At 51.2% G+C, this 25,096-nt stretch overlaps 1 protein-coding gene across 4 annotated transcripts; it reads right to left on the minus strand.

The window, feature by feature from the left end:
* Nucleotides 1–5,601: 5,601 nt before the first annotated feature.
* GDAP1L1 (ganglioside induced differentiation associated protein 1 like 1) lies at nucleotides 5,602–21,906 on the minus strand (the record flags this gene model as incomplete). 4 transcript variants are annotated; one of them, XM_084246682.1, is made up of 6 exons in its annotated part: nucleotides 21,713–21,906; nucleotides 14,214–14,406; nucleotides 13,092–13,265; nucleotides 11,124–11,221; nucleotides 10,211–10,325; nucleotides 5,602–5,945 (listed from the first exon to the last, which is right to left on the minus strand). In XM_084246682.1, the coding sequence occupies exons 1-6, from the start codon at nucleotides 21,890–21,892 to the stop codon at nucleotides 5,602–5,604; spliced, it is 1,104 nt and encodes a 367-aa protein (XP_084102808.1). In that variant the 5' UTR covers nucleotides 21,893–21,906. The 4 variants fall into 4 exon arrangements, with proteins under 4 accessions (XP_084102808.1, XP_084102807.1, XP_084102809.1 ...); XM_084246681.1 differs by having other exon boundaries at nucleotides 13,092–13,299; nucleotides 14,191–14,406; XM_084246683.1 differs by lacking the exon at nucleotides 13,092–13,265.
* Between the last annotated feature and the right edge of the window lie 3,190 nt (nucleotides 21,907–25,096).

The following is a 25,096-nucleotide window of genomic DNA, read 5'->3' on the forward strand; positions in this document are numbered from 1 at the left end:
AGAGGCACTAAGGAATTACACAAATTGCAAAGATTATCGTCAGAACGTGGGACAAGGTTATTAGCAAAAGAACAGAAAGCTTAGTTCAGGCAGTCTCCCGTGGGGGATACTGGGGTCTTACCATGCAGGTGACCTCTCTGGTGCTGACCAAGAAGCTCCAGGTTGATTGGTTTAAAATTTCACTTGAGGGTGTTGGGCAGGGAAGAGAGACAACGCCTCCTCCAGTGGGCGATGGAAGGCCTGTTGGGTCCCGTGGTTGCTGACCCCTGCATGGTGGGCACCCTTTCTGGCCTCCTGGCCTTATTCGAGCAGGGTTCTGAATATTGACATTTACAGTTTCCTGATTCTGGTTCTGCCATATGCTCTAGATGTGTGGCCTTGAATGAGTTCCTCCACCTCTGGGTCTCAGTTTCCCCATCTATAAAAAGGGAGATAATGTCATTGTCCACCTCAGAGTTGTGAGGAGTAAATGAATCGATACCTGTAAGGTCATAGAACGGGACCTAGTATGAGAGGCTCTATGTAAATGTCTTCCAAGTGCACAGTAAGTCCCTAAGGTGCCATCACTACCCTAACATTACCCACCGCTTGTCAGTGTTTCCATTTGGAACAACCTGGAGGTACTTGAAAGGTCTAGTCAGTGAATGTGCAATGTTCGTGACCTAGTGGGGACAGTCTCCCAGACAGCAGTCTGGTTTCAGGGTTAATGGGGGAGGAGGGCTGGGGAAATGAGAGAGATTTTCCAGACGAGCTGAAAGGCAAGGGCGCCCGTGTATCTGTGGGGTCCTTTTGGCCAAGGTAAAGTTAGCCCCCTGGCTGAGTGTATCTGCCGACAGCGAGCGATGGCTTGGGCCCTGCGAGAGACTGAACACCTGTCACGAGACATGAAGTGACTGTGCAACCTGAGCTGCTTATTTTGGGGGATGGCTGGGAGCTTGTCGTGGGGCCCTTGCGCCCGCTGCCTCCCCCTCCCCTCTGCTCTGGCAGCGTGCGACTGCACGGCATGCGTGTGTGTGTGTGTGTGTGAGGTGGGTAATGCCTGGGAGGTGAGTAGGTGGCAGGAGCATGCAGCCACCCTGATTAGCATCTTAGTTTCTGAGCCAAGTTATCCAGGCCCTGCCCAAACAGGCCGCTGTCTCCCTTTCCCAACTCCACTCCTTTCAGCTCTTCTTGCCTTCTGCTTGCATTTCCTGGGCATGCTGGATCCGTGACAGACCCCTCTGCTCCTGGGCACTCATAGGTGAGTGGGGCATAAACTGACTCTCATCTGGAGTTATTAGAAGCACCAGCCTGAAGCAAGCAAACCGTATTCAAATCCTGCCTCTCAACTCAGCTGTGTGATCTTAAGCAAGTCACTGAGCCTCTCTGGACTTGTAACTCATCTATTAAAAGGGGATAATACTGTCTTTCTGCCACTAGTCTTTGGCTTAATGAAATCACGGATGGGAAAATAATCTATAAGCTGCTTGTTGTTGAAGAGATTTACCTTGCCCATTGAGTGTCTCTCAGAAGCCTGGACATTGTAACTCCTACTTGTCCCTCATACCCTTGAGATGTTTTGATGCCATCAATGTAATTTTTAAAGTAATATTGGGTACACTTAGTAGCAACTGGGGTGGAATTGTGAGGTAGGCTTGCTGTGTGGAGCCTCCAGTAAGCCCCACTAGGAGAACTCACCATATACCCCTAGGACTTTAAATCATGTCACATGCAAATAACAATTTTTCTATTGAGAAATCGTCTGGCTTGCTACTGAGCCCTGGCAGAGAAGGAACACCTGGCTGGGAGACTCCAGGTGAGTGTGCAACCAGAGCGGCTCTTCGGAGCTATATGTCACCTGATGCAGCAAGGCACAGAGCCGGGCCTGGGCAGCAGCAGGTTGATATCTAGTGAACGTGAAGCAGCTCAGAGTATGTCACCTATTCCTGCCACATGGCCACCTCTTCCTCAATCAGTGCCTAAAGCCTGTGACAAATACCCAGTGCTCAATTGATGGAGGAAGAAAAAAGCCAACTGGAAGTGGATAGTTGCAGCACTGCAGGATGTCCTGAAAGACATTGGAGAAGGAAATCTTTCAGTGAACAGAACTTGAAGCAGGGCACTTGGTGGTCCAGCAATATGGATCTACACATGTTCAGGGGATGAAAGGCTTCATCAGACGTCAGGAACACAGAAGGGCAAGGTTGCCTGTTGGTGGTCTGCGGGAGAAGGTATGTGGATGGGCTGCTAGTAATGTATACAGAAGGAGGGGATCTTTGTCTGTGAATATTCCTCCCAAAGGTACTTAGTGTAGGAGACTCTTAACAAATTGGAGGATAAAATGACATTCTGTAGATGTCAGTCATTTCCTTTCTTAAGTAACTCTGTCCTCGCCCAGTGGCTCACGTACAGATGGCCATAGAAAATGAGGTAGAGTTTATAAGTGGATACAACATGGACTTCCTCTCCACAAGATTGATTTACTGGGCCTCCCCGGTGGCGCAGCGGTTGAGCGCCAGGCTGCGAAGCTGCCCACGGCCTCTGCAGTGCTGGTTTGATCCCCGGCCCCCGGCAAGTGTCCCACATGGCGGGCAGACCTCTCCTGCTGCGCCCGCTGCTCCCCTCAGCAGTGTATTTCATCAGTCTGCCTATTCTGTTCCCCGCTCTGGCTCTGGTGAATTCTCTCACCCTCCCACACTTCTGACTGTACCCAGTGCTTGTATAAATAAATCTTTAAAAAAAATAAAAAATAAAAGATTGATTTAGCGATAACGGCTGAGAGCCTGACTTGCAAAGGAACCACCTGTTACATTGACCTCTTTCATCATAGAGCAGCAATTTGTATGTAGATTTGGCTTTTTGACCACCATATCCATATAACCGGTCATGCAACGTTGCATTATCACAGCAGAAGAAATGCAGCAGTGTGATTACACCTATGGAATTTTCTGGTCTCACTAGGTACTCCATTATCTAGAAGCAAGTGGACTTACAGAACATTGAAATAGCAGATTGAAGATTCTGTTACAGCACCAGCTGAGAGACATGCAATGTTGGGGTGCTGTCTCACAGCACTAACCACAGTGCTATTTTTCCCAAACCAGGATAAACTGGATCCAGGAATACTGAGGAATACTTCTAGTGGGGAATATATCAATTGTCCATAGAAACTACTTGCAAAATGTAGGTTTCTCTGCTCATTGGGGTGATTGGTCCTCATCACCAAGGGCAGATTGGCTTGTTGCCACAATAGTGGCATGGAAGACTATGTATGGGGGCTATCGGATTCTCTGAGTGCCCCATAGACCTTCCATGTCCAATAGTACAAGATTAATCAAAGACCACAGCAATTCAAGATTTGAGTCATTTAACCAAGTAAAATACCCCAACCAGCTGGGGTAATTGCTGAGGGAAGAGAAAATATAGACTAAGTAGTGGGGAAGAGGCTGATCTGCATCAACAATGGTCTTGGGATCAACTGCAGAAATGAGGACTGTGTGGCTATGAGTACCTTCTTCCTTTCGTGTTCTGTGTGTGCTTCGTATGTAAGGAATAATGGTGATGGCTAAATGTATATGTTAACCTGCCCATTATAGTGTGTTGAGGTAAGAGAACCCAGAGGCATCCAGAGTGGTATTACTGACAAATGGGCCTTTGTGAGTCTCATGTTTGGAGAGAGGCTGGGTGTGTCCTCATTTCAGGAGAGCAGTTGGTCCTGTTAGGGTCACGCATGATGATTGCTGTTGCCTGAGTTCAATTATGAGTGGAGGGCAGTATAAGCGGTTTGAGTGGCCAAGGGAGTGGACAGTGCCAGGTGGTCTCTGGTCTCTAAGTTCCACCTTTCGTTTGGGCTGACTTTTTTTTTCTTTCAAGATTCATTTATTTATGCATACAAGATCTGGGGTGCAGGCCAGAGATGTGGGGGGTGAGAGGATTCACCAGAGACAGAGTGGGGAGCAGAACAGGCAGATCTACTGAAATATACTGCTGAGGGGAGCAGCGGGCAAGACAGGAGAGGTCTGCTGCGCCATGTGGGTAGCTCCCTGGCCAGGGATTGAGCTAGTGCTGGGGCTGCAGATAGCTTCATAGTGCTGTGTCTTAACCCCTTGAGTCACCAGGGAGGCCCTTGGACTGACTTTTCACCTTGATTTTTAAAAAGGCAAATTCTTTTGTATTTTTGCAAAATAATTAAAAGTTTATCTTATGTTCTATAAGTTATGCTCCTGGTTTAATGGTCTTTGGACATTTTAACACATTTTCCTCTCTGGGAAATTGTGGGTCCTGGGGCCCTGGGTACACCCTGAAGGTCCACTACAGGTGGACATGAGCAGACAGTTGTGAACATCCTCCGTAAACTGTGACACTGTGTCCAAGCAAGGTGGGCTTATGTCAAGGTCACAACTTTCAGTCTATCCAGAAGCCACCCCCCACCCCCAACCGCAGCAACTTGAGACCTGGGCTCAATGCTGGTTCATCTGCAGAGAACTGAGTCTGAGCCTCGTGTCTCAACCCCTCCGGCCCCAAACTTTGGAAAGGAGAGCTAGAAGGACAACACAGGTTTAGATATGAAAAGCAACTGCTCCTCCTGAATGCTTTATTGGGGGCTTTCAGTGGCTCTAAGCAGGAGCGGCAGTGACACCCAGACCCTCTCCCAACATGCAAAAGGCACAGGAAAGTGAGACACGACCAGGGTGGGCAGCGTGGATGCAGAGACCCCCCTGCGTGACATGGTGAGGAGCCCCAGGAGTGATGGGAAAGGTGGGCATTAAAGGAGATGGCTTTGGCAGAGGCTGGGAGAGGGACCCAAGGACATCGACCTCCAGACCCACCCCTGCGCTCGGGCCGGGACTGACCTTCTGAGAGAAAGTCAACATGGCTTTACTGAAAGTCACTTCACATGGTGGGGAAACGCAACTCCAGACAGGGAGAGGATGAGGAGAGGATGTGGTGGCTGCCTGCAGGGACTTCTGGTAAAGTGCCAAACCCCAAACCAGGAGGAGAATGAGAGAGGTGTTCCTGGTGTCGGTCCCAGACATGGCCTGGTGGTTGGGTGCCACTGCCTCGGCTCCAGCCAGTGCCGTCTCAGTCCAAGGCCAGGAGAAGACGAAGCCCCTTCGGTCTTCAGGGGCCGCCTGCGGGGTCTCCCGGTCTCCAGCCCCACCCAGAGGTACTACTTAGAAGAGTGGAGTCTTGATGTTGGCTTTGTCCTGTGGAAGAGTTCCCTGGGCAAGAGGGAAGGGAGGCCAGGGGTCAGACTCTCTGCGCCCCAGCACCTCCCAAATCTGGGCCCTGGTGGATGAAATGACCTGGGACTCACCTCAGATCCTAACCAGTGCCCACAGTTCATCTGGAGACCTCGGATCGAAAGAAAAGGCGTTCATGTTCTGCTTCTGTCCTCTCTCGCTTACTCTCTCTCTGCTTTAGTGGAGTCGTGGCCTCAACTCGCGGCATTGGCAACGTCTACTTCTAAACTATGGAATGTTTCACATTGACGATAGAATTACTCCGGACAAGGGGCGGGGAGGGGCTGCCCAGATGTTCATGAGACAGTGCGTTACTGAGAGCTCGTTGGGAATCACACAGCACAGAGACACCGACAGTCAGACACCAGCCAGGCTGGCTCTAGATGTATTTTTTCTTGAGGTACCAGTAGGCAAAGTAGCCCATCCCGCCCAGGGAGCCCATGAGGAAGGATGCCCCAAAGAAAGACGGTGGTTTCCGCTTGACCAGCCGGAAGGCGTTGGGAATGACGGCCGACAGCAGGGTCGTGTGGATGTCCCCCAGAACTTTCCGGAAGGCAAAGCGCTTCTGGACCCTCTCGAAGAAGGACTGCAGGTTGGGCCGGCTGCCGTCTTCCCAGTATTTCTTGGACAGTCCCAGGAACTTGAGGCGGTGCAGCGTGGCTCCCAGGAGGACGTCGGCCAGCGTGAAGGCACAGCCGCAGAGCCACAGCTCACACTTCTGCCCTGCGGGGGTTGAGAGGAGCCGGAGGACAGGGATCAGCCCTTCTCCCTGATGCCCATGTCTCTTTGGTTGGTCCTGACTTTTGTCTGCTTGCTGTGGCTTCCCCAAAGTCATTCATGCCTGTACAACTTGGCTGATTTTTGCCTTACCTTTGAACTACCTCTACTGTTATTTTTTCCTTTGAATCAACTGACTTTTTAAGTGCAAGTATGTGTATTCAAACCCTCGTCTCATATACCCAACTGTCCATTCTACATCTCCACTGGGGTGCCCACATTGCATTCAACCCCAGCTGAATGCCTGATCATCACCCTCAAGCCCAGCACCCTGCACGCCAGTAAAATCACCTCCACGCCTCCGGTTGCCCAGGCCTAATGCCTCAAGCCTCGTTCTCTTTCTCTCAAGTCCTTCTCTTTCTTTCATTCCGCAATACAATTTGTGAGCAATTCCCAGCCACTCTATCTTCAAAATACACCCAGACCCCCAACCATCCTGGTGCCAATTAACTCCAACCTGACACGTGCCCTTCAACGGTTTCCCGTTACAGCCCATGAGTCCCTACAGTCTATTCTCCACTCAGCAGCCGGAGGGGGCCTGCTGAAACCTGAGTCAGATCACGTCACTTCCCTGCTCAGAATCCTCTTGTGACTCACCATGCTGGACAAAGCAAAACTGAAGCCCCTCCAGGGGCCTAGAGCCTCCAGGGGATCTGACCCCAGGAACCTTTCAGACCCTGGACGACTCTTCTCCCCCCCAACTGCACCCCAAGTCCCTCTTCTTTGGTCATCTGGCCTCTTTGTGGGTGCTCTTGTGGGCATGTTCCCATCAGGGCCTTTGCACTTGCTGTTCCCTCTGCCTGGAGCAATCTCCTGCCCCCCACCTTCCCTAGTCACCACCCCATTTCACTTTCCTTCTGCAGCTGAACTTCCTGAGTCCTCTGCTTGAGCTTCCTCCCTCCCTGGGGTCTCTGGTTCAGGGGAAAGCCAGTTGTCTTAAAGAACTTCGAGCAGCCGGACAGAAGTGCCTATGTGGTGAGGTCTCTGGCCAACAGCCAGTGGGGAACTGAGACCCCTAGTTAAGAACCATGTCCCCAAGCCATCTCAGAAGTGGATGGAGCCTCCAGCTCAAATGACTGCAAGGCCCACGAACAGCTTGGCTGCACTGGCATCACAGAAGCCCAAATTAGAACCACCCAGCCAAGTGCTTCTGAATTCCTGACTCACAAAAATGTGTGATGTATGTTTCTGGCTTATCACAAAAATGTGTGATATAATAAATGTTTTTGGTTTAAGCCACTAAAGTTCAGGAACAGTTTGTTACACAGCAACAGATAACTAATACAGCAGGTCTCGGTTCCTCTTTCTGTCTCTCTCCACTCTCTCCTCGATGAAACCATCCAGTTCTACAGCTTTACACATCGTCTTGAATAAGCCCAGTCATCTTGCCACAGGGCAGTGAAATGCTGCCTTCTCTTGGGAGACCTCCAGACCACAGCAGAGAGTGGGGATAGGAGACTCCCCATCTAGGGACCACCCGAGGATGTGTGTCCAAAGCTGTTCTCCAGGACCTTCCACTCTGGCCTCCATCAGGTTAGACCCTGATCTCCCTGGATCATACAGGCAGTTCATATTTCCAGACACTTCCATACCATGTGCCGGGCAATGTCCTAAGCCACTCACATGCATTTTCATATGGATCCTCACAACAGTCCTTCTACAGAACAGAAGAGGCACTGAGCTGGGGCTCTTCCATCTGTGTGACCTTGGGAAGGCTGCTGAACCCCCTGTGACTTCCTTCCCTGTTAACTGGGGCTACTATTATTACTGACTTCTGGACTTGTTATGGGGATTAAATGATTTGCAATATGTGAAACACTTAGAGCAGTTCCTGGCATGCAGTAAGCACTGCTAAATATATAAATTGAATGGGCTGAAATGCATCCCTGCTCTTTCCCCAACGCCCCTCCCCAGTCATTTGTTAAAGCCCTGCTATCTCAGAATATGACTATATTTGGAGAAGGGACCTTCAAAGAGATGAGTAAGTCAAAATAGGCCATTAGGGCTGGCCCTAATAGAATCTGGTGATGTCCTGATAAGAAAAGGAAGTTTTGTCACACAGACCCTGGGGCAAGTCTACAGAGGAGGGGCCCCTTGAGGACACAGTCAGAGGTAGATGTCTGCAGGCCAAGGAGAGCTGCCTCAGAGAGCCAAACCTGCCAACACCTTGATCTTGGACTTCTAGCCTTCAGAACTGTGGGGAAGGAAATCTCTGCTGTTTAAGCCACCCTCTGTGATGCTTTGATACAGTAGCCCTAGAAAACTTGATACATAAACACATAAAGTACACCTAAGAATCAAGGGCATCCCATGGGCCAGTATTGGAAATGCCATGCCCTTTGAGCCCTCAGCACTCTTCCAGAATGGCTCCCCTCAAGCACCCTCTGACAGAAATGAGACAGTTCCTTGGGCCTTGCTGGTGGCGCAAGGGGTTAAGTTGCAGCTCTATGAAGCTATCAGCAGCCACTGCAGTATGAGTTGGATCCCCTGATCCTCTGGCCAGGGAGCTGACCCACATGGCACAGCAGACCTCTCCTGTCTCGCCCGCTGCTCCCCTCAGCAGTGTGTTTCAGTGGATCTGCCTGTTCTGCTCCCCACTCTGTCTCTGGTGAATCCTCTCACCCCCTACACCTCTGGCCTGTACCCCAGTTCTTGTATGCATAAATAAATATTTTAAAAAAGGACTGTTTCTCCTTGAGGTCTGTGTTATTTTTACTCATGTATCCATACCATATTTTTTTCCAGAGAGGATTCAAGGAGTCATGTGAAGGTGTCTTGTGTGGGGGACCTCAGCTATGAGATGTTGGAAGAACATGGTCCCATTGAGAGGGCACAAATATTTTTCTTTAAAGATTTATCTTTTATTTATGCATACAAGAGCTGGGGTGCCCGCCAGAGGTGCGGGGGGTGAGAGGATTTACCAGAGACAGAGTGGGGAGCAGAACAGGCAGACCAACTGAAATACACTGTTGAGGGGAGCAGCGGGCGAGACAGGAGAGGTCTGCTGCGCCATGTGGGTCAGCTCCCTGGCTAGGGATTAAACTCGTGCTGCAGTGGCTGCTGATAGCTTCAAAGTGCTGAGACTTAATGCCTTAGGCCACCAGGGAGGTTCTGGGACATCTATTCTTACCCAAACAGCATCTTATGAGCTGTGTGGCCATGAGCAAGTCACTTATTTCTCTGAGGCTGTTTTTCCATTTGGGGAATATGTGAGCTCGTAGCTGTCATATGTATTAAACTAGTGTGTTCCAGGCACTGTGCTGAGTGCTTTTCACTTTTTATGAGTCCAGCAAGGTGAGGGTCAGGTTGTATTTTAAGTTGTATTATTAACATCCCATTTTATAGATGAGGAAACTGAGGCTCCAAAAGCAAAAGCAACCTGTCCAAGTCAGCTGGAGCTCTAACTCACATCCACCTGACTCTCACCCATGTCTTAGAGCACCGTGCTCCACAATCTTCCCCCTACCTAGACGTGTGTGTGTGTGTGTGTGTGTGTGTGTGTGTGAGGCTGTGAGTGTAGCAGGGTGCTCTGTGTAGGCTGCATAAATTTGCATAGTTGATGATAAGATTTATAGGTTACCTAAAACAGAGCAAGCCGGAAGATTCAGAATGAAATTTGAAGAAAGGTGCTGCGAGAATAGTGTATAAAAGGGAAAAGGAGCAGAATGGTGAGGAGAGTGTACTCCAGGCTGGAAAGGCTGTGGGAGCCAAGGTGTGAAGATGGGAATGCAGCTGGTGTGCTCAGGTCTGGAGGAGCTGCTTGAGCTGGAGTTAAGGTCAGAGTCTGGGTGAGCCTGGATGTCTGGCTGCAGTAGGAAGAGGCTGTGTCCTCAGGGGAAGGGTGAAATGGTATGGTGGGGAGTGATCACCACCACCACCATTATCTCCACCAAACTTTATTAAATTCTACTATGTGCTAAGTGCTCTGTGTGAATCGCTCCATGCAGTGTCTCAACAACTCTCTGAGGCAGGCGCTATTATTATCCCCATTACAGATGGGAAACTGAAGGGCCAGAGAGGCAAAGTACCTGACTCACAGTCTCTTAACTAGTAAATGGCCAACCTAGGGCTTAAACCAAGGTCTTGTAGTCCATGATCCTAACCATCTGGGATGCCCTCTGAGGTCTTTTGGATAAAAGAGACTGGGACGGACAAGGGCAGGTAGGGCTGGATGGGTTCCAGCACCCACCTACCCACGAGCTGGCCCCTACCCTCGTTCTCCAGCTTCCTCTTCTCCAGCTCAGCCTCGATCTGGTCCAGCACCATGGCCAGCTCCCCAAGGATCTTCTTCAGGTAGCTCACGTCATCATGCTCCAGGATCTTGGCCTAAAGGGTGGGACAGGCAGGAGCCAGAAGGGCTGAGTTGACCTCAAGAATGACCAAGGATGGAAGGAGCTTGGCCCAACCCCTCTCTGCAAACCCCTTTCAAATATCTTCTGCAGTGTCTAGTAGGCCTCACTGTTACAAAGCACTCTGATCTGGCATGCACAACATCTCTGGGCTTGGGTGTCCTGCCCAGATCCCTTTTCTGGGTCTGGTATACTCATGCACCCAGCTGTGAGGGTTAACTGATAGTGGCTCATAGCTCCCCCTTCTCAATGGAATTTTCTCTTGGACAAAGAAGAGCTGCCTGGAAATACTTGGGAGGTTACCCCACTATCTTCCCTGCAAGGCATATACAGGCAATGACTGGCTGATGTAGGGGTATAAAAGGCCGGCCTTTTGTCTCAAGTTGATTGATTCTGTGGTACCCACCACATATGCTCAGAGCAGCCTATGGTATCAGGTGAATTTGGTCCTTCCTCCTTCCTGTCCGTCCTGCCCCTACTGAATTCTCCTCAGAGCACACCTCAATATTTCACTTACCTGAGAACCTGTGTCCAGTGCTCTCTGCTTTTAGGGATACAACCTAAGACATGATAGAACAGAGGCTCCAGGGGGACAGCAACTTGCCCAAGGTAATTAGCCAGTAAATAAATGACAGACGAGGTGGGGCTGGAAAAGCAAGCCAGTAGTTTTCCTATTTCGTGTTATCAGCTGATCCTCCACTTAGAACAAGCTTCTCCCGGTTGTTATGTTACAGGGAAAGGACAGTGGGGGAGAGGAAGGGACACAGACACTCACCATGAGTTTCTTCTGTTTAGAAAGGTAGGGCTCAGAGAGTTGGGGCTCCTCTTCATGGTCCAATTTCATGAGGTCTGTGGTGGCGTTGGCTAAATGTCCTGGGGAGAGAAAGGGGGTGGTCCTTCCTTCTGATACCAGTGCTGCCTCCATCCCTTCCCCCCACCCCCCACAGCTTGGAGTGGTCCCATTCAAACACTGATCTGGGAAGTAACAATACCAGCAGCCAACACTGTTCCTTTAAAATCCAGGACAGGTCTTGGCAGAACAAGAGCCCATGAGGGATGAATGAATGAATACATGAATGAATGAATGGTAATGAGTGAGAGAATGACTATAACTGTTCAGTATCTGCCTTTTGAGATTTAATCATTCACCACCCTACTTCCTGGCCTGACACCTCCCTACTCCCACCCCAGTAAGCATGCTCTCAGCTCTTTCAGCTTTGGGGCTCTATTAAGTTTCATGGATGTTGATGAATGTGAAGGTCAAATACAGCATCCTCTCCTGCCAGTCGCCTGGAACTGCCCAGGTGGTCTCTTTAGACTCCAGGAGGGCAGATCAGGCCTAGGAAGGACTTTGGACTGACGGGGTCGGGGGTCACCTCAGGATGACTTGTGCACCCTTTGAAGTACCTCTTCCTCTCCCCAAGCTGGGCACAAACCCCGAGATCTCCTGGGCCTCCTCAAAGGAGAAAGTGGACTGGCTCTGCTCTGGATCCTCCATGCCTTCTAGATAGAAGTGTTCTGTTTTTTTTAAACAACCGCACAGCCCTTGGTTATTGCAGCCATTCATACAAGTCATCCTTTGGTGACCCCCCCCCCCCACCCAGTCAGCCCAAGGTCCTCCTGGGCTTGGTCTGCCCTTTTGGAGTCTAACGAGACCACATGGGCAGTTCCAGGGAAGTGGTAAGAGAAAAGCTGCTGCGTTTGACCTTCACTTTCATAAAACATCCATGAAACTTAATATAGCCCCAAAGCTGAAAGCTGGGTGCACACGTCCGTGTGTAACTGCAGGAGAAGCTCCATGGCCTGGGCCTTTTCCTGTTTGACCCAGAGGGCCAGGCTACCTTCCGGACAGATGGGTCAATGTCCTTTGTCTGCCCTGGAATGACTACTTGTCATCTTTCTGCCCCCAGGGAGCTATGGCCCTGAGATGGTAGCAGCTGTGTCTGTCCCATTTGACCCAAGCCCCCTGCCCAGGGCCTGGGTTTTTGACTGAGGGGTCAACAACCCCTTATATGCTGTTCACTGAGGGGCAACAGGACAATGTAGGTAGATCCTGCTTCTTGTCCACAGCTGTAAGGAGAGGAGACTGAATTCCACTCTTGTCCCCTTCCCCACCTTCAACCATCAGCCTCATTCCTTTGGCAGGGAGAAGGTGACACTGAACAACAGTTGTCTCCTTAGAGGCATCACTCTCCTGCTGTCTACAGGACTTCATGGTGTCTGCATAGAGCCTGGACCAGTCATTAAAGAGATGCTGATGGATAATCTGATTTAATCCAACTCCCACTGACTGGGTGCTGGGCAGGAAAGGAGCCAGGCTGTGGGTACGAGCAGGCTGGCAGTCAGAGTACCTGGATGATGCTTGAGAAATCAGAGACCTCACTGGGGGCCTGGCCATACCTGGGCAACCTTCCTTGGGGACACCAAACTTGATGTCACTCAGTGCCCTGGGTCTCCAATCACAGTCCTGACTTTCCCGGGCCCTGATCCCAGGGGTCTGGGTCTAGGGCTCCTGTGGGAGGGTGCCCCAGCTCCCCATGGACAACACAGAAGTCTGGGGGGACAGTCAGCCCTGTAGCCTCTGTGTGGAATGCCAGGACAAGAGCAGGGGGCAGGAGAGGGAAATGAGAGAGAGCCCCGGAGAAAGGGGGTGGGAGATGAGAATAAGGTACCCCAGCAGGAGGAAGAGGAGGAGGGCAAAGAAGAGGGCCCTGGGGGGCTCTGGCGGCAGCCCCGCACTCACTGCGGATCTCGGCCGTGGCGTACTTGGGGATCATGGAGTCGGTGGTGAGCTCAGGGTGCAGGATGCAGCCGTGCGTGTAGGCGTCCATGGGCAGCGCGTCCAGCAGCTCCCGGTACTGCAGCACCCGTGCGTGCTGCGGGCTGCCCGCCTCGGGCATCAGGGCCACCACGTGCTCTGCGGGCACCGGGACTGGCGTGTGGGCGGGCCAGGGCCAACCTCACTGCCCACCTCCCGATTCAAACAGACCAGCTTCTGGCACCACCCCCACCCCAGCATCTTGGAACTCTGAACCCCTTGTGGCACTGCCCACCTGCCTCTGACTGGTGATAAAGTCCCCACCCGCTGAGAGGGGATCTTTTGGGTGGGGCCACTTCCTCACTGGAAGCAGCCCAGCTGTGCCCTGGGGGCAGTTCCTCTCAGCTCCAGGCTTGTTGCCAGACTTCAAGAGCAACTGGAAACCTCAGTATTTAATACCGAACTCTCCTTGATTTTTAAGTGTTGGCAATTCATTCGTAGTCTTTTTAAACAGTGCAGGTCAGAACCCCAACCCCTCCCAGCAGCTGTTTGAAGTCTCTGCCAAGGCCAGCAAGCTCCTAAAGCTGAGAAAGGCCAAAGAGGGGGAGAGGGCATAGGGTTCTGTGGGATTCTGGGGTGTCGTGGGGTTCCTGGGCATGCTTACAGGATGACTGTGCTTACAGGAGTGTTTCAGAGCCCTGGACCCGACCCAAGCCCTAGCATCCCTGGAAGATCTGGGCCCTGCCTGTGGGGTTAGCAGGGCTTGGGGCCTGCTAGGGCCTGATGGGCTGTAGCTGTGCCTGTGACTCCGGGGCTCTTGAAGAGGGAGGTCATAGCCCCTGAGCTCCTTAGGGGAGTGTCTGAGCCATGCCATCTCCCTGGAGTGTCAGAGGGGGTGTCTGTGGGTCCCCCAGGGATTTATGGCCTTGCCCATGCTCTGCAGTTCCTGGGGGGCATCTGAGCCCTGCCTGGAGCCTCATGATTCCTTTCTGGGGAGACTGGGACTCCCCCATGGCCCCAGTGGGTTTCCCCTGACCTCTGTGGCCCCTGCCTGAGTCCGCGGGGCCCCAGGGCCCGTGCTCACCCCAGCGGGTGGGGCAGCCATACCTCCCGTGAAGGTGCGCTCCACGTAGTCGATGATCTGGTCGTAGTCGCTGATGATGTTGTCGCGGTGGATGATGACCGGCACCTCCTCGCCCAGGTTGAGCCGCATGAACCATGGCTCCTTGTGCTCGCTCTGCGGCAGGCTGACATCCCGCTCCTCACACACCAGGCCCTTCTCGGCGATCACCAGCCGCACCTGCAGGTGCCAGGGTCAGAGCGGGGAAGGCGGCGGACACTGCCTGGGCGGGCGGGGCGTGCGGGGAGGGAGTCACACACAGGAGGGACACGTTGCTTCCTGCCCATTCTCGTGCATCTGGCGGGGGTGGGGACCATGGGGGTGGGGACCGTGGGGGTGGAGGGTGTGATCTCCCAGGTGCCTGGTGATGGAGGAGGATATTTGCCCTCTGGGGAAGAGGGGCGGTGCTGCCTGGTGCCCAGGGCCAGGGGTTCATAGCTGGACACACCTGCGGAGATTTCTAGCTCTGCTGTGTGAGTTTGGGCAGATTCCTTGAACTTTCTGAACCTCAGTTCCCTTATTTGCAAAATGGAAGCCTTAATAGCACAGCATAGTGCCGGGCATGCAGACAGCACTGGGTGATTGTGAGTGGACTCGGTCTGGCCTCAGCAGTGGATCTGGTCAGGAAATTTGCATAAATTCTTATATAATCAACAACCAAAAACACTCAATTATTTGGGAAACAAAGCAAGGTGAAGAATAATTTGCTAGTATCAGTCAAGCCTTTTATTTCCCCCAATACCTTCCCATATGGTTGTTAGACAGTAGCCTCCAGATAAGGGCAGAGCAGGAACTATCGCTCGGTTTTTCTTTCTCTTTTAGAGATTTATTTTTTTTATTTATGCAAAAAAGAACTGGGGTGTAGGCCAGAGGTATGGAGGGTGAGAGGACTCTCCAGAGACAGAACAGGGAATAGAACAGGCAGATCTACTGAAATACACTGCTGAGGGGAGCAGCGGAGTGAGACCGGAGAGGTCTGCTGCACCATGTGGGTCACCTCCCTGGCAGGGGATCGAAACCGTGCTGCAGTAGCTGTTGATAGCTTGATAGCACTGAGACTTTAACCCCTGTGCCACCAAGGAGGCCCTCTTTGTTTTTCTTGATGAGAAAACAAAACCCAGGTTTTGAAGGCAGACCAACCTGAACTTGAAGTCTGCTTCTGCTATTAATTTGCTGTGTGACCTTGGGCAATTCAGTTGACCTATGTGATCCCTAGTTTTTGTGAAATGAGGATGTGGTCCACTCCTTCAAGAGTGGTACCAAGGAGGCTGAGATGGGATGACTTGGATTAAGTCCCAGCATGGGAAGTTGGTACATGGGTTTTAATGTCACTATTAATAAGACTTTACTACCACATACACACACAGAGAGACACACCACCAACCGCCCTGCACCCCTGGTTGATGTCCTAGAGTGCTAACATGAACACCCCTTAAGTTTGGTTGACTGTGGGAAGGGAGAACATTCATTCACAGTAGAATTTGCTTCATTAGCCAGAAGTGGGTCCTGCAGGTGGGGCTGGGAGGCAGGGACCCGGACCCTCACCCTGGCTCTGCCACAACTTTGCTATGTGACCTTAGAACTACCACTGCCCCTTTCTGAGCCTCCTTTTTCTCATTAGTAAAACAAGAGTCTGGACAAGAGCTGTGCTTCGAGCTGACACTACATCAGACCTTGCAGGAGTCAGGACTGGCTCCGCCACCCCTCCCCAGCAGCGGGAGGGAACTGCAGGTTCTGTCTGAGAGTGGGGAGGAACTGTGGCAGAGTGAGCATGGGGGAGGCATCTGTTGGGTCTGGGTGTGTGAGTGTGTGGGTGTGGGAGTGCATGCACCTAAGCATGAGTGGGGAGGGGGCGGTGAGTGCGTGTGTGCATGCGGGTAGGTGTATCTGGATGAGTGTATGAGTGTGAGCATTAGAGATCGTATGTGTGTGCAGTAGACACATGGGCACAGACCCATGTATCTGTAGGTGAGAGCATGCCTGAGTGGGTATATTTGAACTCATGGGTGATGCCCACGCCCTGGAGGAGTCCCAGAACAGTCAACGCTGGGGTTCTCTGGAGCTGAAGGCCTTTTTCCCTTCCTCCTGCCCATCCTGGTGTCCACTGGCCTCAGAGAGCAGGCTCCCTTGGCCATCCAGCCTCTGGACCAGGCTGAAATCAGACCAGGTCTTTGGGTTGGCAGGACCAGGTATTTGGCTTTCTGTCCTGGCAGGGGGCCTGCCTCTAGGGACAATTCCCAGAGCTCTTGCCCTGGGACACAACTGAGGGTGCCAGGTGGGGCTGCTGCCTGGGGAGGGGACTATCTTAGAGGCACAACAGTCCTGCTTGGAGCTGTCTCTGGGTCATGCCAGCAGGCGGCCAAGGAGACTTTCTCCTTCAGCTGAGCTTCAGGCCAGAGCTGTGTGCTGTCCTGCGGGGGAGGGGACACGGGAGGAAGCCAGGCCTGGGGGAAGGGCACGCAGCTACCAAGGCCATCTGCCATCTCTGCCTCCCCAAGCCTGGCCCAGGCTGTGATCACCGCTCAGTGTGACAGATCAACCACCCAGGGCAAATGATCTTTCCTGTGGGTGCCTGGAAGTCACCCATGGGTGTGTCATTGTCACTATTAGGTGCTATCGTTCTTCACCCGGGCCCTTGTTTATGAGGGCTGGCGATGGGGTGAGCTGGCGTCTTTGCCTAGTATTTTAGTTGCTGTGTGACTCTGTAAAAGACACTTAGAGTCTCTGTGCCTCAGTTTGTTTATCTCAAATACTTCTTAAAAAATTCATGAACTATTTTTTGAGCAGTTTTAGGCTTACAGAATTGAATAGGTTTGTTAACTCTACCACCTTATGGTTATAAATCCATCGCTTTTATTTCACACTTTATTCATGTATTCATCACACTTAGTCACCGAGTGCCCACTCTGCACCAGATCCTGTTCTCAGTGCCGGAGACTCAGCTCCCTGCCCTTAGGAAGCTGGCATGCAGGCGGGACAGGCAGGTGAACCAGGTAAAGTAAGAAGCTGTATCAAAAGATGGTGAGTTCGCAGTAATAAAGAAAAACATCGAGCAAGATAAAAGGATCTGGTGATGCCAGAGCCCAGCAGGGGGATGGCTGACAACTTAAAATAGTGTGATCCTTTCTGAGATGGAGACATTTGGGCAAAGGCGAGCGTGAGTGTCCCCACAGGGGAGTCAGGCAGAAGAGAAGCTGGTGCAAAGGCCCTGAGGCTGGGGCATGACTGCATGTTTGACTAACAGTGAGGAGGCCTGGGTGCCCGGCTGAGGGTGGATGGGAGACAATGTGAGGAGGCAGAGGGATTGTGCTTTTAATTGAAACACCCAGACCCAAGGGTCCATGAATTCAGGGAGTCCTTGACCTTGGATGGGAAAATTGCGTGTTTATTTTCAGTAATCTCAAACTGACAGCTTTTTCTTCAATTATGAGTGTGGGCGGCCAAGCCTGGTAGTGTTAGCAGTGCCTGGATATATTGTCACCAATCGAAGTCAGATCCAGTCCCCCCTTCACAGTTGTTGTAGTGACATTCCTCACGACTCCCATCACAGCAGTTAGCGGACCTGCCTCTAGCCAGTTACATAATGGGTTAATCCAGAAACATTTGTTATTATATAACAGCTATTTTTTTAAACTATGTGGATGCTATTCTTCAATAGGATTGGTTTCCCTTCTAATCAAACCATCCCATGAGACTTATTTTATTCAATTAAAGGCAATGTTTTGAGAAAGGTGCAGAGGCTTCCCTGAGAGATGAGGGGTCCATGATCCAAGCAAAGTTTGGATCCCACAGTAAGACCTGGGGTTGCTGTAGGTATGCTTGGCTTTTTCCTGGAGTGACCTGGTGTCAGAGCAGAGGGGTGTTGAGATCTGCAGTTCTCAGCTGTGTGCCTGGGGAGGGAAGGCAGTGCGGGGCGAGTCAGCAAGGCCAGGACTGGGGGGACCAGTGCCCAAGAGCTTTCAGAGCAAGGCCCAGAGAGGGAGGGAGCAATAACAGGTCACTGTCCTTCCCTACTGCCATGTAGGGCAGGACTCCAGGACATCTGCTTGGTCTCGGGTATGAGAACTGGCCCCTGTTCAGACCCAGAGCCAGGTCTCTTATTTCTAGGGGATGAAGGCCAGGCCAAGGGCTCCCCATAGGTATATCCACGACAAAAGCTGGCCCTGAGCAGATGGGGTAAGGGAACTTTGAACCAGGCCTGCTACAGGGAGCCAGGGCTGGCCCTCCAAGACTCACCCTGGTGGAAGCAGCAACAGCAATAGCCAACTCTTATATAGCGTTTTTCTAAGGCCTTTACATATATTAACCCACTTAATCTTGCAAAAGCCTAATGCGCTCATTCCTAGTATCAAGCTCATTTTACAAAAGCAGAAACAGACACAGAGAGTATAAGTAACTTGCCCAAAGTCACACAGCTAGTAAGTAGCAATCTTGGTTTTGAAAAAAGTGACGGTGTGAGGAGAGAAGGACACTCAAAGAGCTCAGAGCACAGAGGTAAGACAGCTCTTTCTGCCTGGGGAGGGAGGGAGGCAGCTTGTCTCAGACAGCAAGACTATTTTCCTGTTGAGGAAGCTGAGGACCAGAGACCATTAGGACTTACCCAGGTCACACAGCCAGTGAGTGGGAATGCTTGGTGTTTTACTGGTGTTTTAACTCCCTTCGACATGAGGAAGCTTGGGGCAGGAAGAGCCTCAGAAGCATGCTAGCACACATCTAGAGTCTCCTCCGAGCCACGTGTCCCTATGTTTGTGCCTGAAAGTTCACTATTGTGACATTGCTCTAAGGGTGTGACCAGCTCAAGACGGTTGCCTCTTCACATCCCTCTGTGTATCTGCAGCTCTTGCTCCTAAACAGCTGAGGAGAGCCTCAAAGCTGGGGCATGGCAGAGGTGGGGTGTGCCCTCCTGTCCTGCAAGGACAACAGCACTAACTGAGCACTCTGCCTCCCAGGTGCTGTTCTAGGTGATTTGTCTGGATTGTTTTGTGATTCCTCACAAGTATCCTACCAGGGAGGTGCTATTGTCCACCCCCCACCCCTACCTCACCCCAGTAGTGGGGCGACTACCCAGCTGGTTAGTAGTGGTTAGTAGTGGTATGGCCGTGGGGTTTGGGCTCTGGGCCCCCTCATGTCATGATGCCCTCTAGCTCTGGCATAGTCCCTAGGGGCTCATGGCCACCGCCATACCTGGGGGTGGGCTATTTTCTGTTGTCAGTAGTTCATGTGCCATTAAGGACAGGCTTCTGAGGGAGCTGGTGCATGCGGGGACCAGCTTCCTGTCCGCAGGTCCTTCAGGAATGAAGGGAGGGAAGGAAACTCACCCACTAAGTAACTGCTACATGTCCTCTCAATCCTGCCCGAATTCCCTACATAGGTCCTCTCAATCCTGCAGGAATTCCCAGATGAGGATGTTGAGGCACAGGGAGGTAATGTGATTTGCCCAAGGTCACATAGCCATGAAGCATTCGAGATGAAACTGGAGCCCAGTCTGACTGCAGAACATTTGCACCAGGCTACACTGCCTCTAGAACCTACCATGGACCCTTGGGCCATATGATGGCCCTGATGGGAGCGGGCGGAGGATGCCCAGGCTACACTGGTCAGAGGCTTGTTTACAAGTGGAATTGCAGTGAGTGGTTCCGTCCCTAACTAAAATGTCACCTTAGCCCTGCATTCAGGCCGAATAGGAATTATTCCATGAAAGGAAGAGCAAGAAGCTCCTTCAGGGATGGTGATGGGAGGTGTCACCACCCCCTACCCCCGCCCTCTATCTGGTCCCCCAGCTACAGGGGCCTGGCTCCTCTGTGTGGGAGGTGATTCAGGAGTCTGGAGGTCAGTCTGCTTTATCTCTAACCTCCCAGCAAACGGCTAGGGACTGGCACCCAGTAGGTGCTCAGCAAGCATGGGAGGCACACAGAGGAGTCCCAGGGTGACCTTGGTGAACACACCCCATTACCTGACACTTTAGTGACATCAGAACACCTATATCCTGACAGACTTAGCCCGCGCCAGGCATTGCCATCAGCACTTTTTGTGCCTCGTCTCCTTTGCGTCCACAAAAGCCTTTGAGGAAGGTGCTGCCATGACTCCATTTTACAGATTATAAAACTGAAGCTTTGGAAAGGCAAAGTGGTCTGTCCAGAGATCGATGGTGAATTTCGGGGGAAATAGCTCTTCCCCTGGGGACTCTCTGACCTCAGGGTCTACTCAGAGGTGGACCAGCTTGGTCATCATCACCTGGTAGCTTGTTGGCAATGCAGCAGCTGGGGCCTCCCTCCAGACCTACTGAATCAGAACCTCTGGATGGGACCCAGCAGCCTGTGTTTGAACCAGCATCAGGCAGTGAGCCGATGAAAGCTCGAGTTTGAGCAGTGCCCGCCTAGGACTCTAAGCTACACTGCCTCTTCACAGTCCTCTCAGCAGCCCTGAGAATGGGTTGGAATTAGAATGCTCTATTATTGTTGTTATTACTATTACTGTTGTATATCCCATTTTCCAGATGTGGAACTGAACCAAGACTCAAACCCAAGCCTTTTGTTTCCAAGGGCCTTTCTCTGTAGGGAATCTGTTTCTGCATCTGGAAAATGAGTGAGTGAAGCCAAAGAATCTTCCCGGGAGAAGACAGGTCCCGGGGTGCCTCTTGGGCCCAGCAGGACCTGGGGCTGCTGCGCCCTGGCCATGGTGCTGAATCCTTGCCTCCAGCTCTTAACAGGGTGGGGGATTGCGCCCCTACAGGCGCCGGCGTCTTACAGGCCCAGAGCCGGGCCCTCACGCTCAGGAAGCGGGAACCCCTATACCTCAGCACCTGGCTGGATTCCCAGCTGGCCCCCACTGATCCTGGGTCTGAGAAGGGGCAGAGGGGCGGTCTGTGCCTTTAAGAGCAAAACATAGATCTTAGGGGCTGAGCCCTGCTGGTCTGGGGAGAGGGTTAACTCCTTCCTTCTCAGCTCAAGATAAAGGGGTGGGGGGTGGGAAACTAGGGCCGACCCTCCAAGTCCAGGCAGAGGAAGGCCCCGGCCAGCGGGGCAGGGCCCAAAGGAGGTGGGGGGGGGGCAGTAGTATCTGGGACAGCAGCAGGGAGGGAGGGGCTGCGAAGAGGCGACCAGTACTGGAGGCTGGACCCCAGGAATCGCTCCTCCTCCTTCCCCGCAGCAGCCACCCCTTCCTACAGGCCGCCTTCCCGGCCATGCCCATTGCCTGCCCCTGGCCTTTGTCTCTCTCCTCAGCCCTCCAACACACCAGGTGTTTCCAGGAGGGAAGGGTGCAGAATGGGTGTCCCTAGAATTGGGGACCATGCCCCTGGAGCCCCAGACAGGACTGGTCATTCCCTGGAGAAGAGACTGGCCACCAGACTCCTGGCGCAAAGCAACCCCAGATTCTCCACTCGCGGCCCTCCCCAGGTCCTCAGACCCCTGGCGCCGGCCCCCCACGAGCCCCTCCCCCAGCCTAGCGCCCCGCGCTGCGGGCTCCCCGCTCCCCCGGGCTCTACCTTCTGCGAGCTGAAGGACTGGGTCCAGTGGTACAGAACCAGGCTCTCCTTGGGCCAATGGGCGGGGCTGGACGCCTCGGGCGCCTCTGGGGCCTCCACCGGCTTGGCCGCATCGCTCTCCAGCGCCGAGATGGGCCACCAGCTGCAGTTGGTGGGGGTCAGGTTGTTGGGGGTCGCCATGACAGCCCGGAATCGGAGGGAGAAAAGAAGGAGCCTCCGGTGGCGGCAGCTCGCTCTCGCCCTGCATCACATGGCCTCCGCGAGCCTGCCTCTCTCCCTCGCTGGCTCCCTCCCTCCCTCTCCGTGAATGTCATTACTCACTGGGCGAGTGGGGGAGGGACAGGGGATCCCGGGGCTCCTTCCCTCCAGTCCCCTTGGCCCGCCCCGGCCAGGGCTTGAGAAGCCACCCATCCTCTCCATCAGGCTCCCTGCAAGGATGCAAGCAGACATAGGGGAGTGGGCCATGCCCCCCAAATAGCCCATGTTTGACCAGTCAGCTGCTGAAGATTCCACCATTATAAATACATTTGGCCTCAATTTTCTAAGAAGCAAGTACCTCTTAGGACAACCGGTTTTGTAGAGACTCACTCCTTTTATTAATGAGTGTCTGGAAATAAACTTGTCTCTCTTTGAAGCTGTTATTTTCTAACTTTTCTCCTAAGGACCTCTAAGGGCAGAAAGAATAAACTATGATTTATTATTGAACAGACACATAGCACTTAGGGTATGCCCAGCCCTCTCCCGAGGGCTTTGCAATCAGCAACTCATTTAGCCCTCGCAAGAATCTTACTAGTCTCATTTTACAGAGAAGGAAACTGAGGCACAGAAAGGCTAAGTGACCTTGCCCAAGGTCACCTAGCTAGTAAGTGGGGGAGCTGAGATTCAAACCCAAGGCTGTCTGGCTCCAGACTCTATGCTCTTAGCCATGAGGTCATGATAACATGATATTAATATAAACAACAGCACAGCAAGCATTTATTAATGTAGGCGTTTTACATGCATCATCTCATTTCATCTGCACAGTAATCATTTTTCCTCGATGAGGAAGGTGAGACTCAGAGATGTCAAGTCATTGGTCCAAGGTCACATCTTCCCTAGAGGAGTCGGAGGCACAGCTCGAGGTGCCCAGAGGACACCAGTAATGCCTTTGCAGTTACTTAGTTTATTGTAAACATTCATGGGCTCTTTACCTGAAATTCCTTGTATGCCCATGCTTCCCTTCCTATATATATTGTGGTAGAAATTTATTTAGAATTGAGCAAAAGATGCACCAGGAAAATCAGCCTCTCAGCTGCCACCAGCCCCATGTCATGTCACTCAGTGGTCCTGGGCACATTGTCCTTGAAGGAGTATGGCCCTTGAAAATCAGTGTCCTTCCTTCTACCTCACAACAGAGTTCGGTGGCATGCAGATTTCCCTTTTCGCTTTGGCCGCCAGGAAACTTGTAGCTACATTTTCTGTTAAGTCCCAGTTGCCTGGTTCAACAAATCCTCTTCCTCACCCTTTTATGACATTTTAATTTTTTCCTTTCTCCTCAAAGTGTCTTGATATTCATGCTCTGATTTTGTAAAGGATATGATGTGTCTTGAAGGAAAATCCAAATGTCTGAAGCCAAAGAAACAAGACCTTAAAAGTGTGATTGTGGTGGAAAAAATTACCCCATCTGTGTCTTTGACCTGAATGCATCCACAGAGCCTGAATCACAGCACTCACACTCAAATGTATGCTCACTCTCTCAAGAAATATTAACTGTGGGGCCTCCCTGGAGGTGCAAGGGGTAAGCACAGCACTGTGAAACTATCCACAGCCTCTGCAGCATGAGTTCCATCCCTGGCCAGCCAGGGAGATACCCACATGGCTCAGCAGACCTCTCCTGTATCACCCGCTACTCCCCTCAGCAGTGTTTTCAGTCAGTCTGCCTGTTCTGCTCCCCACTCTGTCTGTGGTGAATCTTTTCACCCTCCCACACCTCTGGCCTGTACCCCAGTTCTTGTATGCATACATAAATAAATCTTTTTAAAAAAGAAATATTAACTGTGCATCCTCTAGGTACTAGGTACTTGGGTGGCATCAGAGAGATAGTGATAATATGACAGACGTTGGTGTGCTCTTTGCATTTTTTGCTTTGCAATGCATCTTGGAAAGAGTTTCCTATCAGCAAAAAAGGTCTAACCCATATTTTATAAGAGTCTACGCTGCCTGGATGTACCACAACATACTTGCTAAACAACTGCTATTGATGGACATATATGCTGTATCTAATCTTGTTATAAAAATAATGATGCAGTAGATATCCTTATTCACATATATGCAGGCACATGTTTGACTATAACTTCTATGATACATGTCTAGAAATGGATTGCTGGATGAAAGAATAAATCTTTATCAAGGTTCCCGCCAAGAGGCTGTACCTATGCTCCCCACTAACAATCTAGGAAAGTGTCTTTTTCCCTAAGGCTTGCCAACACTGCATATTTTTAAATATTTTTTTCTTCTTGAATCTACAGGTGAAATGGAACCTTACTTTTTATTTGCTTTTTTTTCATGACTTTTTATCATAAAAATTCAAACACATGAAACAGCAAAGAAAATAGCTCAATGAACACCCACATACCCATCACCTAGATATAGTCATTGTTAAAAATTTGCCATATTTTCTTTAATTTGGGTGGAAGAGTTTGAAGCATTTTGAAATAAATTAAAGGCATCATATTTCACCAACTCAATAATCTAATTTATATCTAACCTAGGCCCTCTTCTTACAGAAAACAATACTTTTTCCCCCATGTTTAAAAAATTAGCAAAATGGCCCTAATACATAGTTCATATCCAAAGCTCTCCATTTATATTTGAAATGTCTTCATAGCTGATTCCAAGCAGGATTCAGTCAAGGGCTCTGCAATGAATTCTGTTGTTATATCTCTCAAGTATCTTTTAATCTAGAAGAGTCTCCCCTGCATCTTTCCCCCCAAGACAATGACTCACGAAGAGACAGCTGGTTCTCCCCCTTCAAGTTCCACTTTGGGGTCTGACTGTTCATTGCGGTGTCCTTTAACTCATGATACTCTCCTTCGTGCTGCCCATGAGTTAGTATTTAGGTCTAAAGGATAGATTAACGTCAGATTAAACATTTTGGGCCAAGAATCTAAGGAATACTTGAAGTACTGTGTGTACTGTGAGCTTCATTTTGCCTTCATCAGGAGCTCCATAATGTCATGTTGTCCCGCTATTGATGATGCCAGTTTGATGGCTGGGTTAAGTGGTGACCATATCTCTCCATGATCAATGTCTATTTCTTCTCCTCTTACCTTGTGGGTATCCGGCTCCTTCCCATCCATTGACCGCTCTTGACCGAATCAATTATCAGGGGTTGCAAAATGATTG

This window comes from Talpa europaea, assembly GCF_964194135.1.
Source record: "Talpa europaea genome assembly, chromosome: 11".
In the NCBI taxonomy this organism is placed as follows: Eukaryota; Metazoa; Chordata; class Mammalia; order Eulipotyphla; family Talpidae; genus Talpa; species Talpa europaea.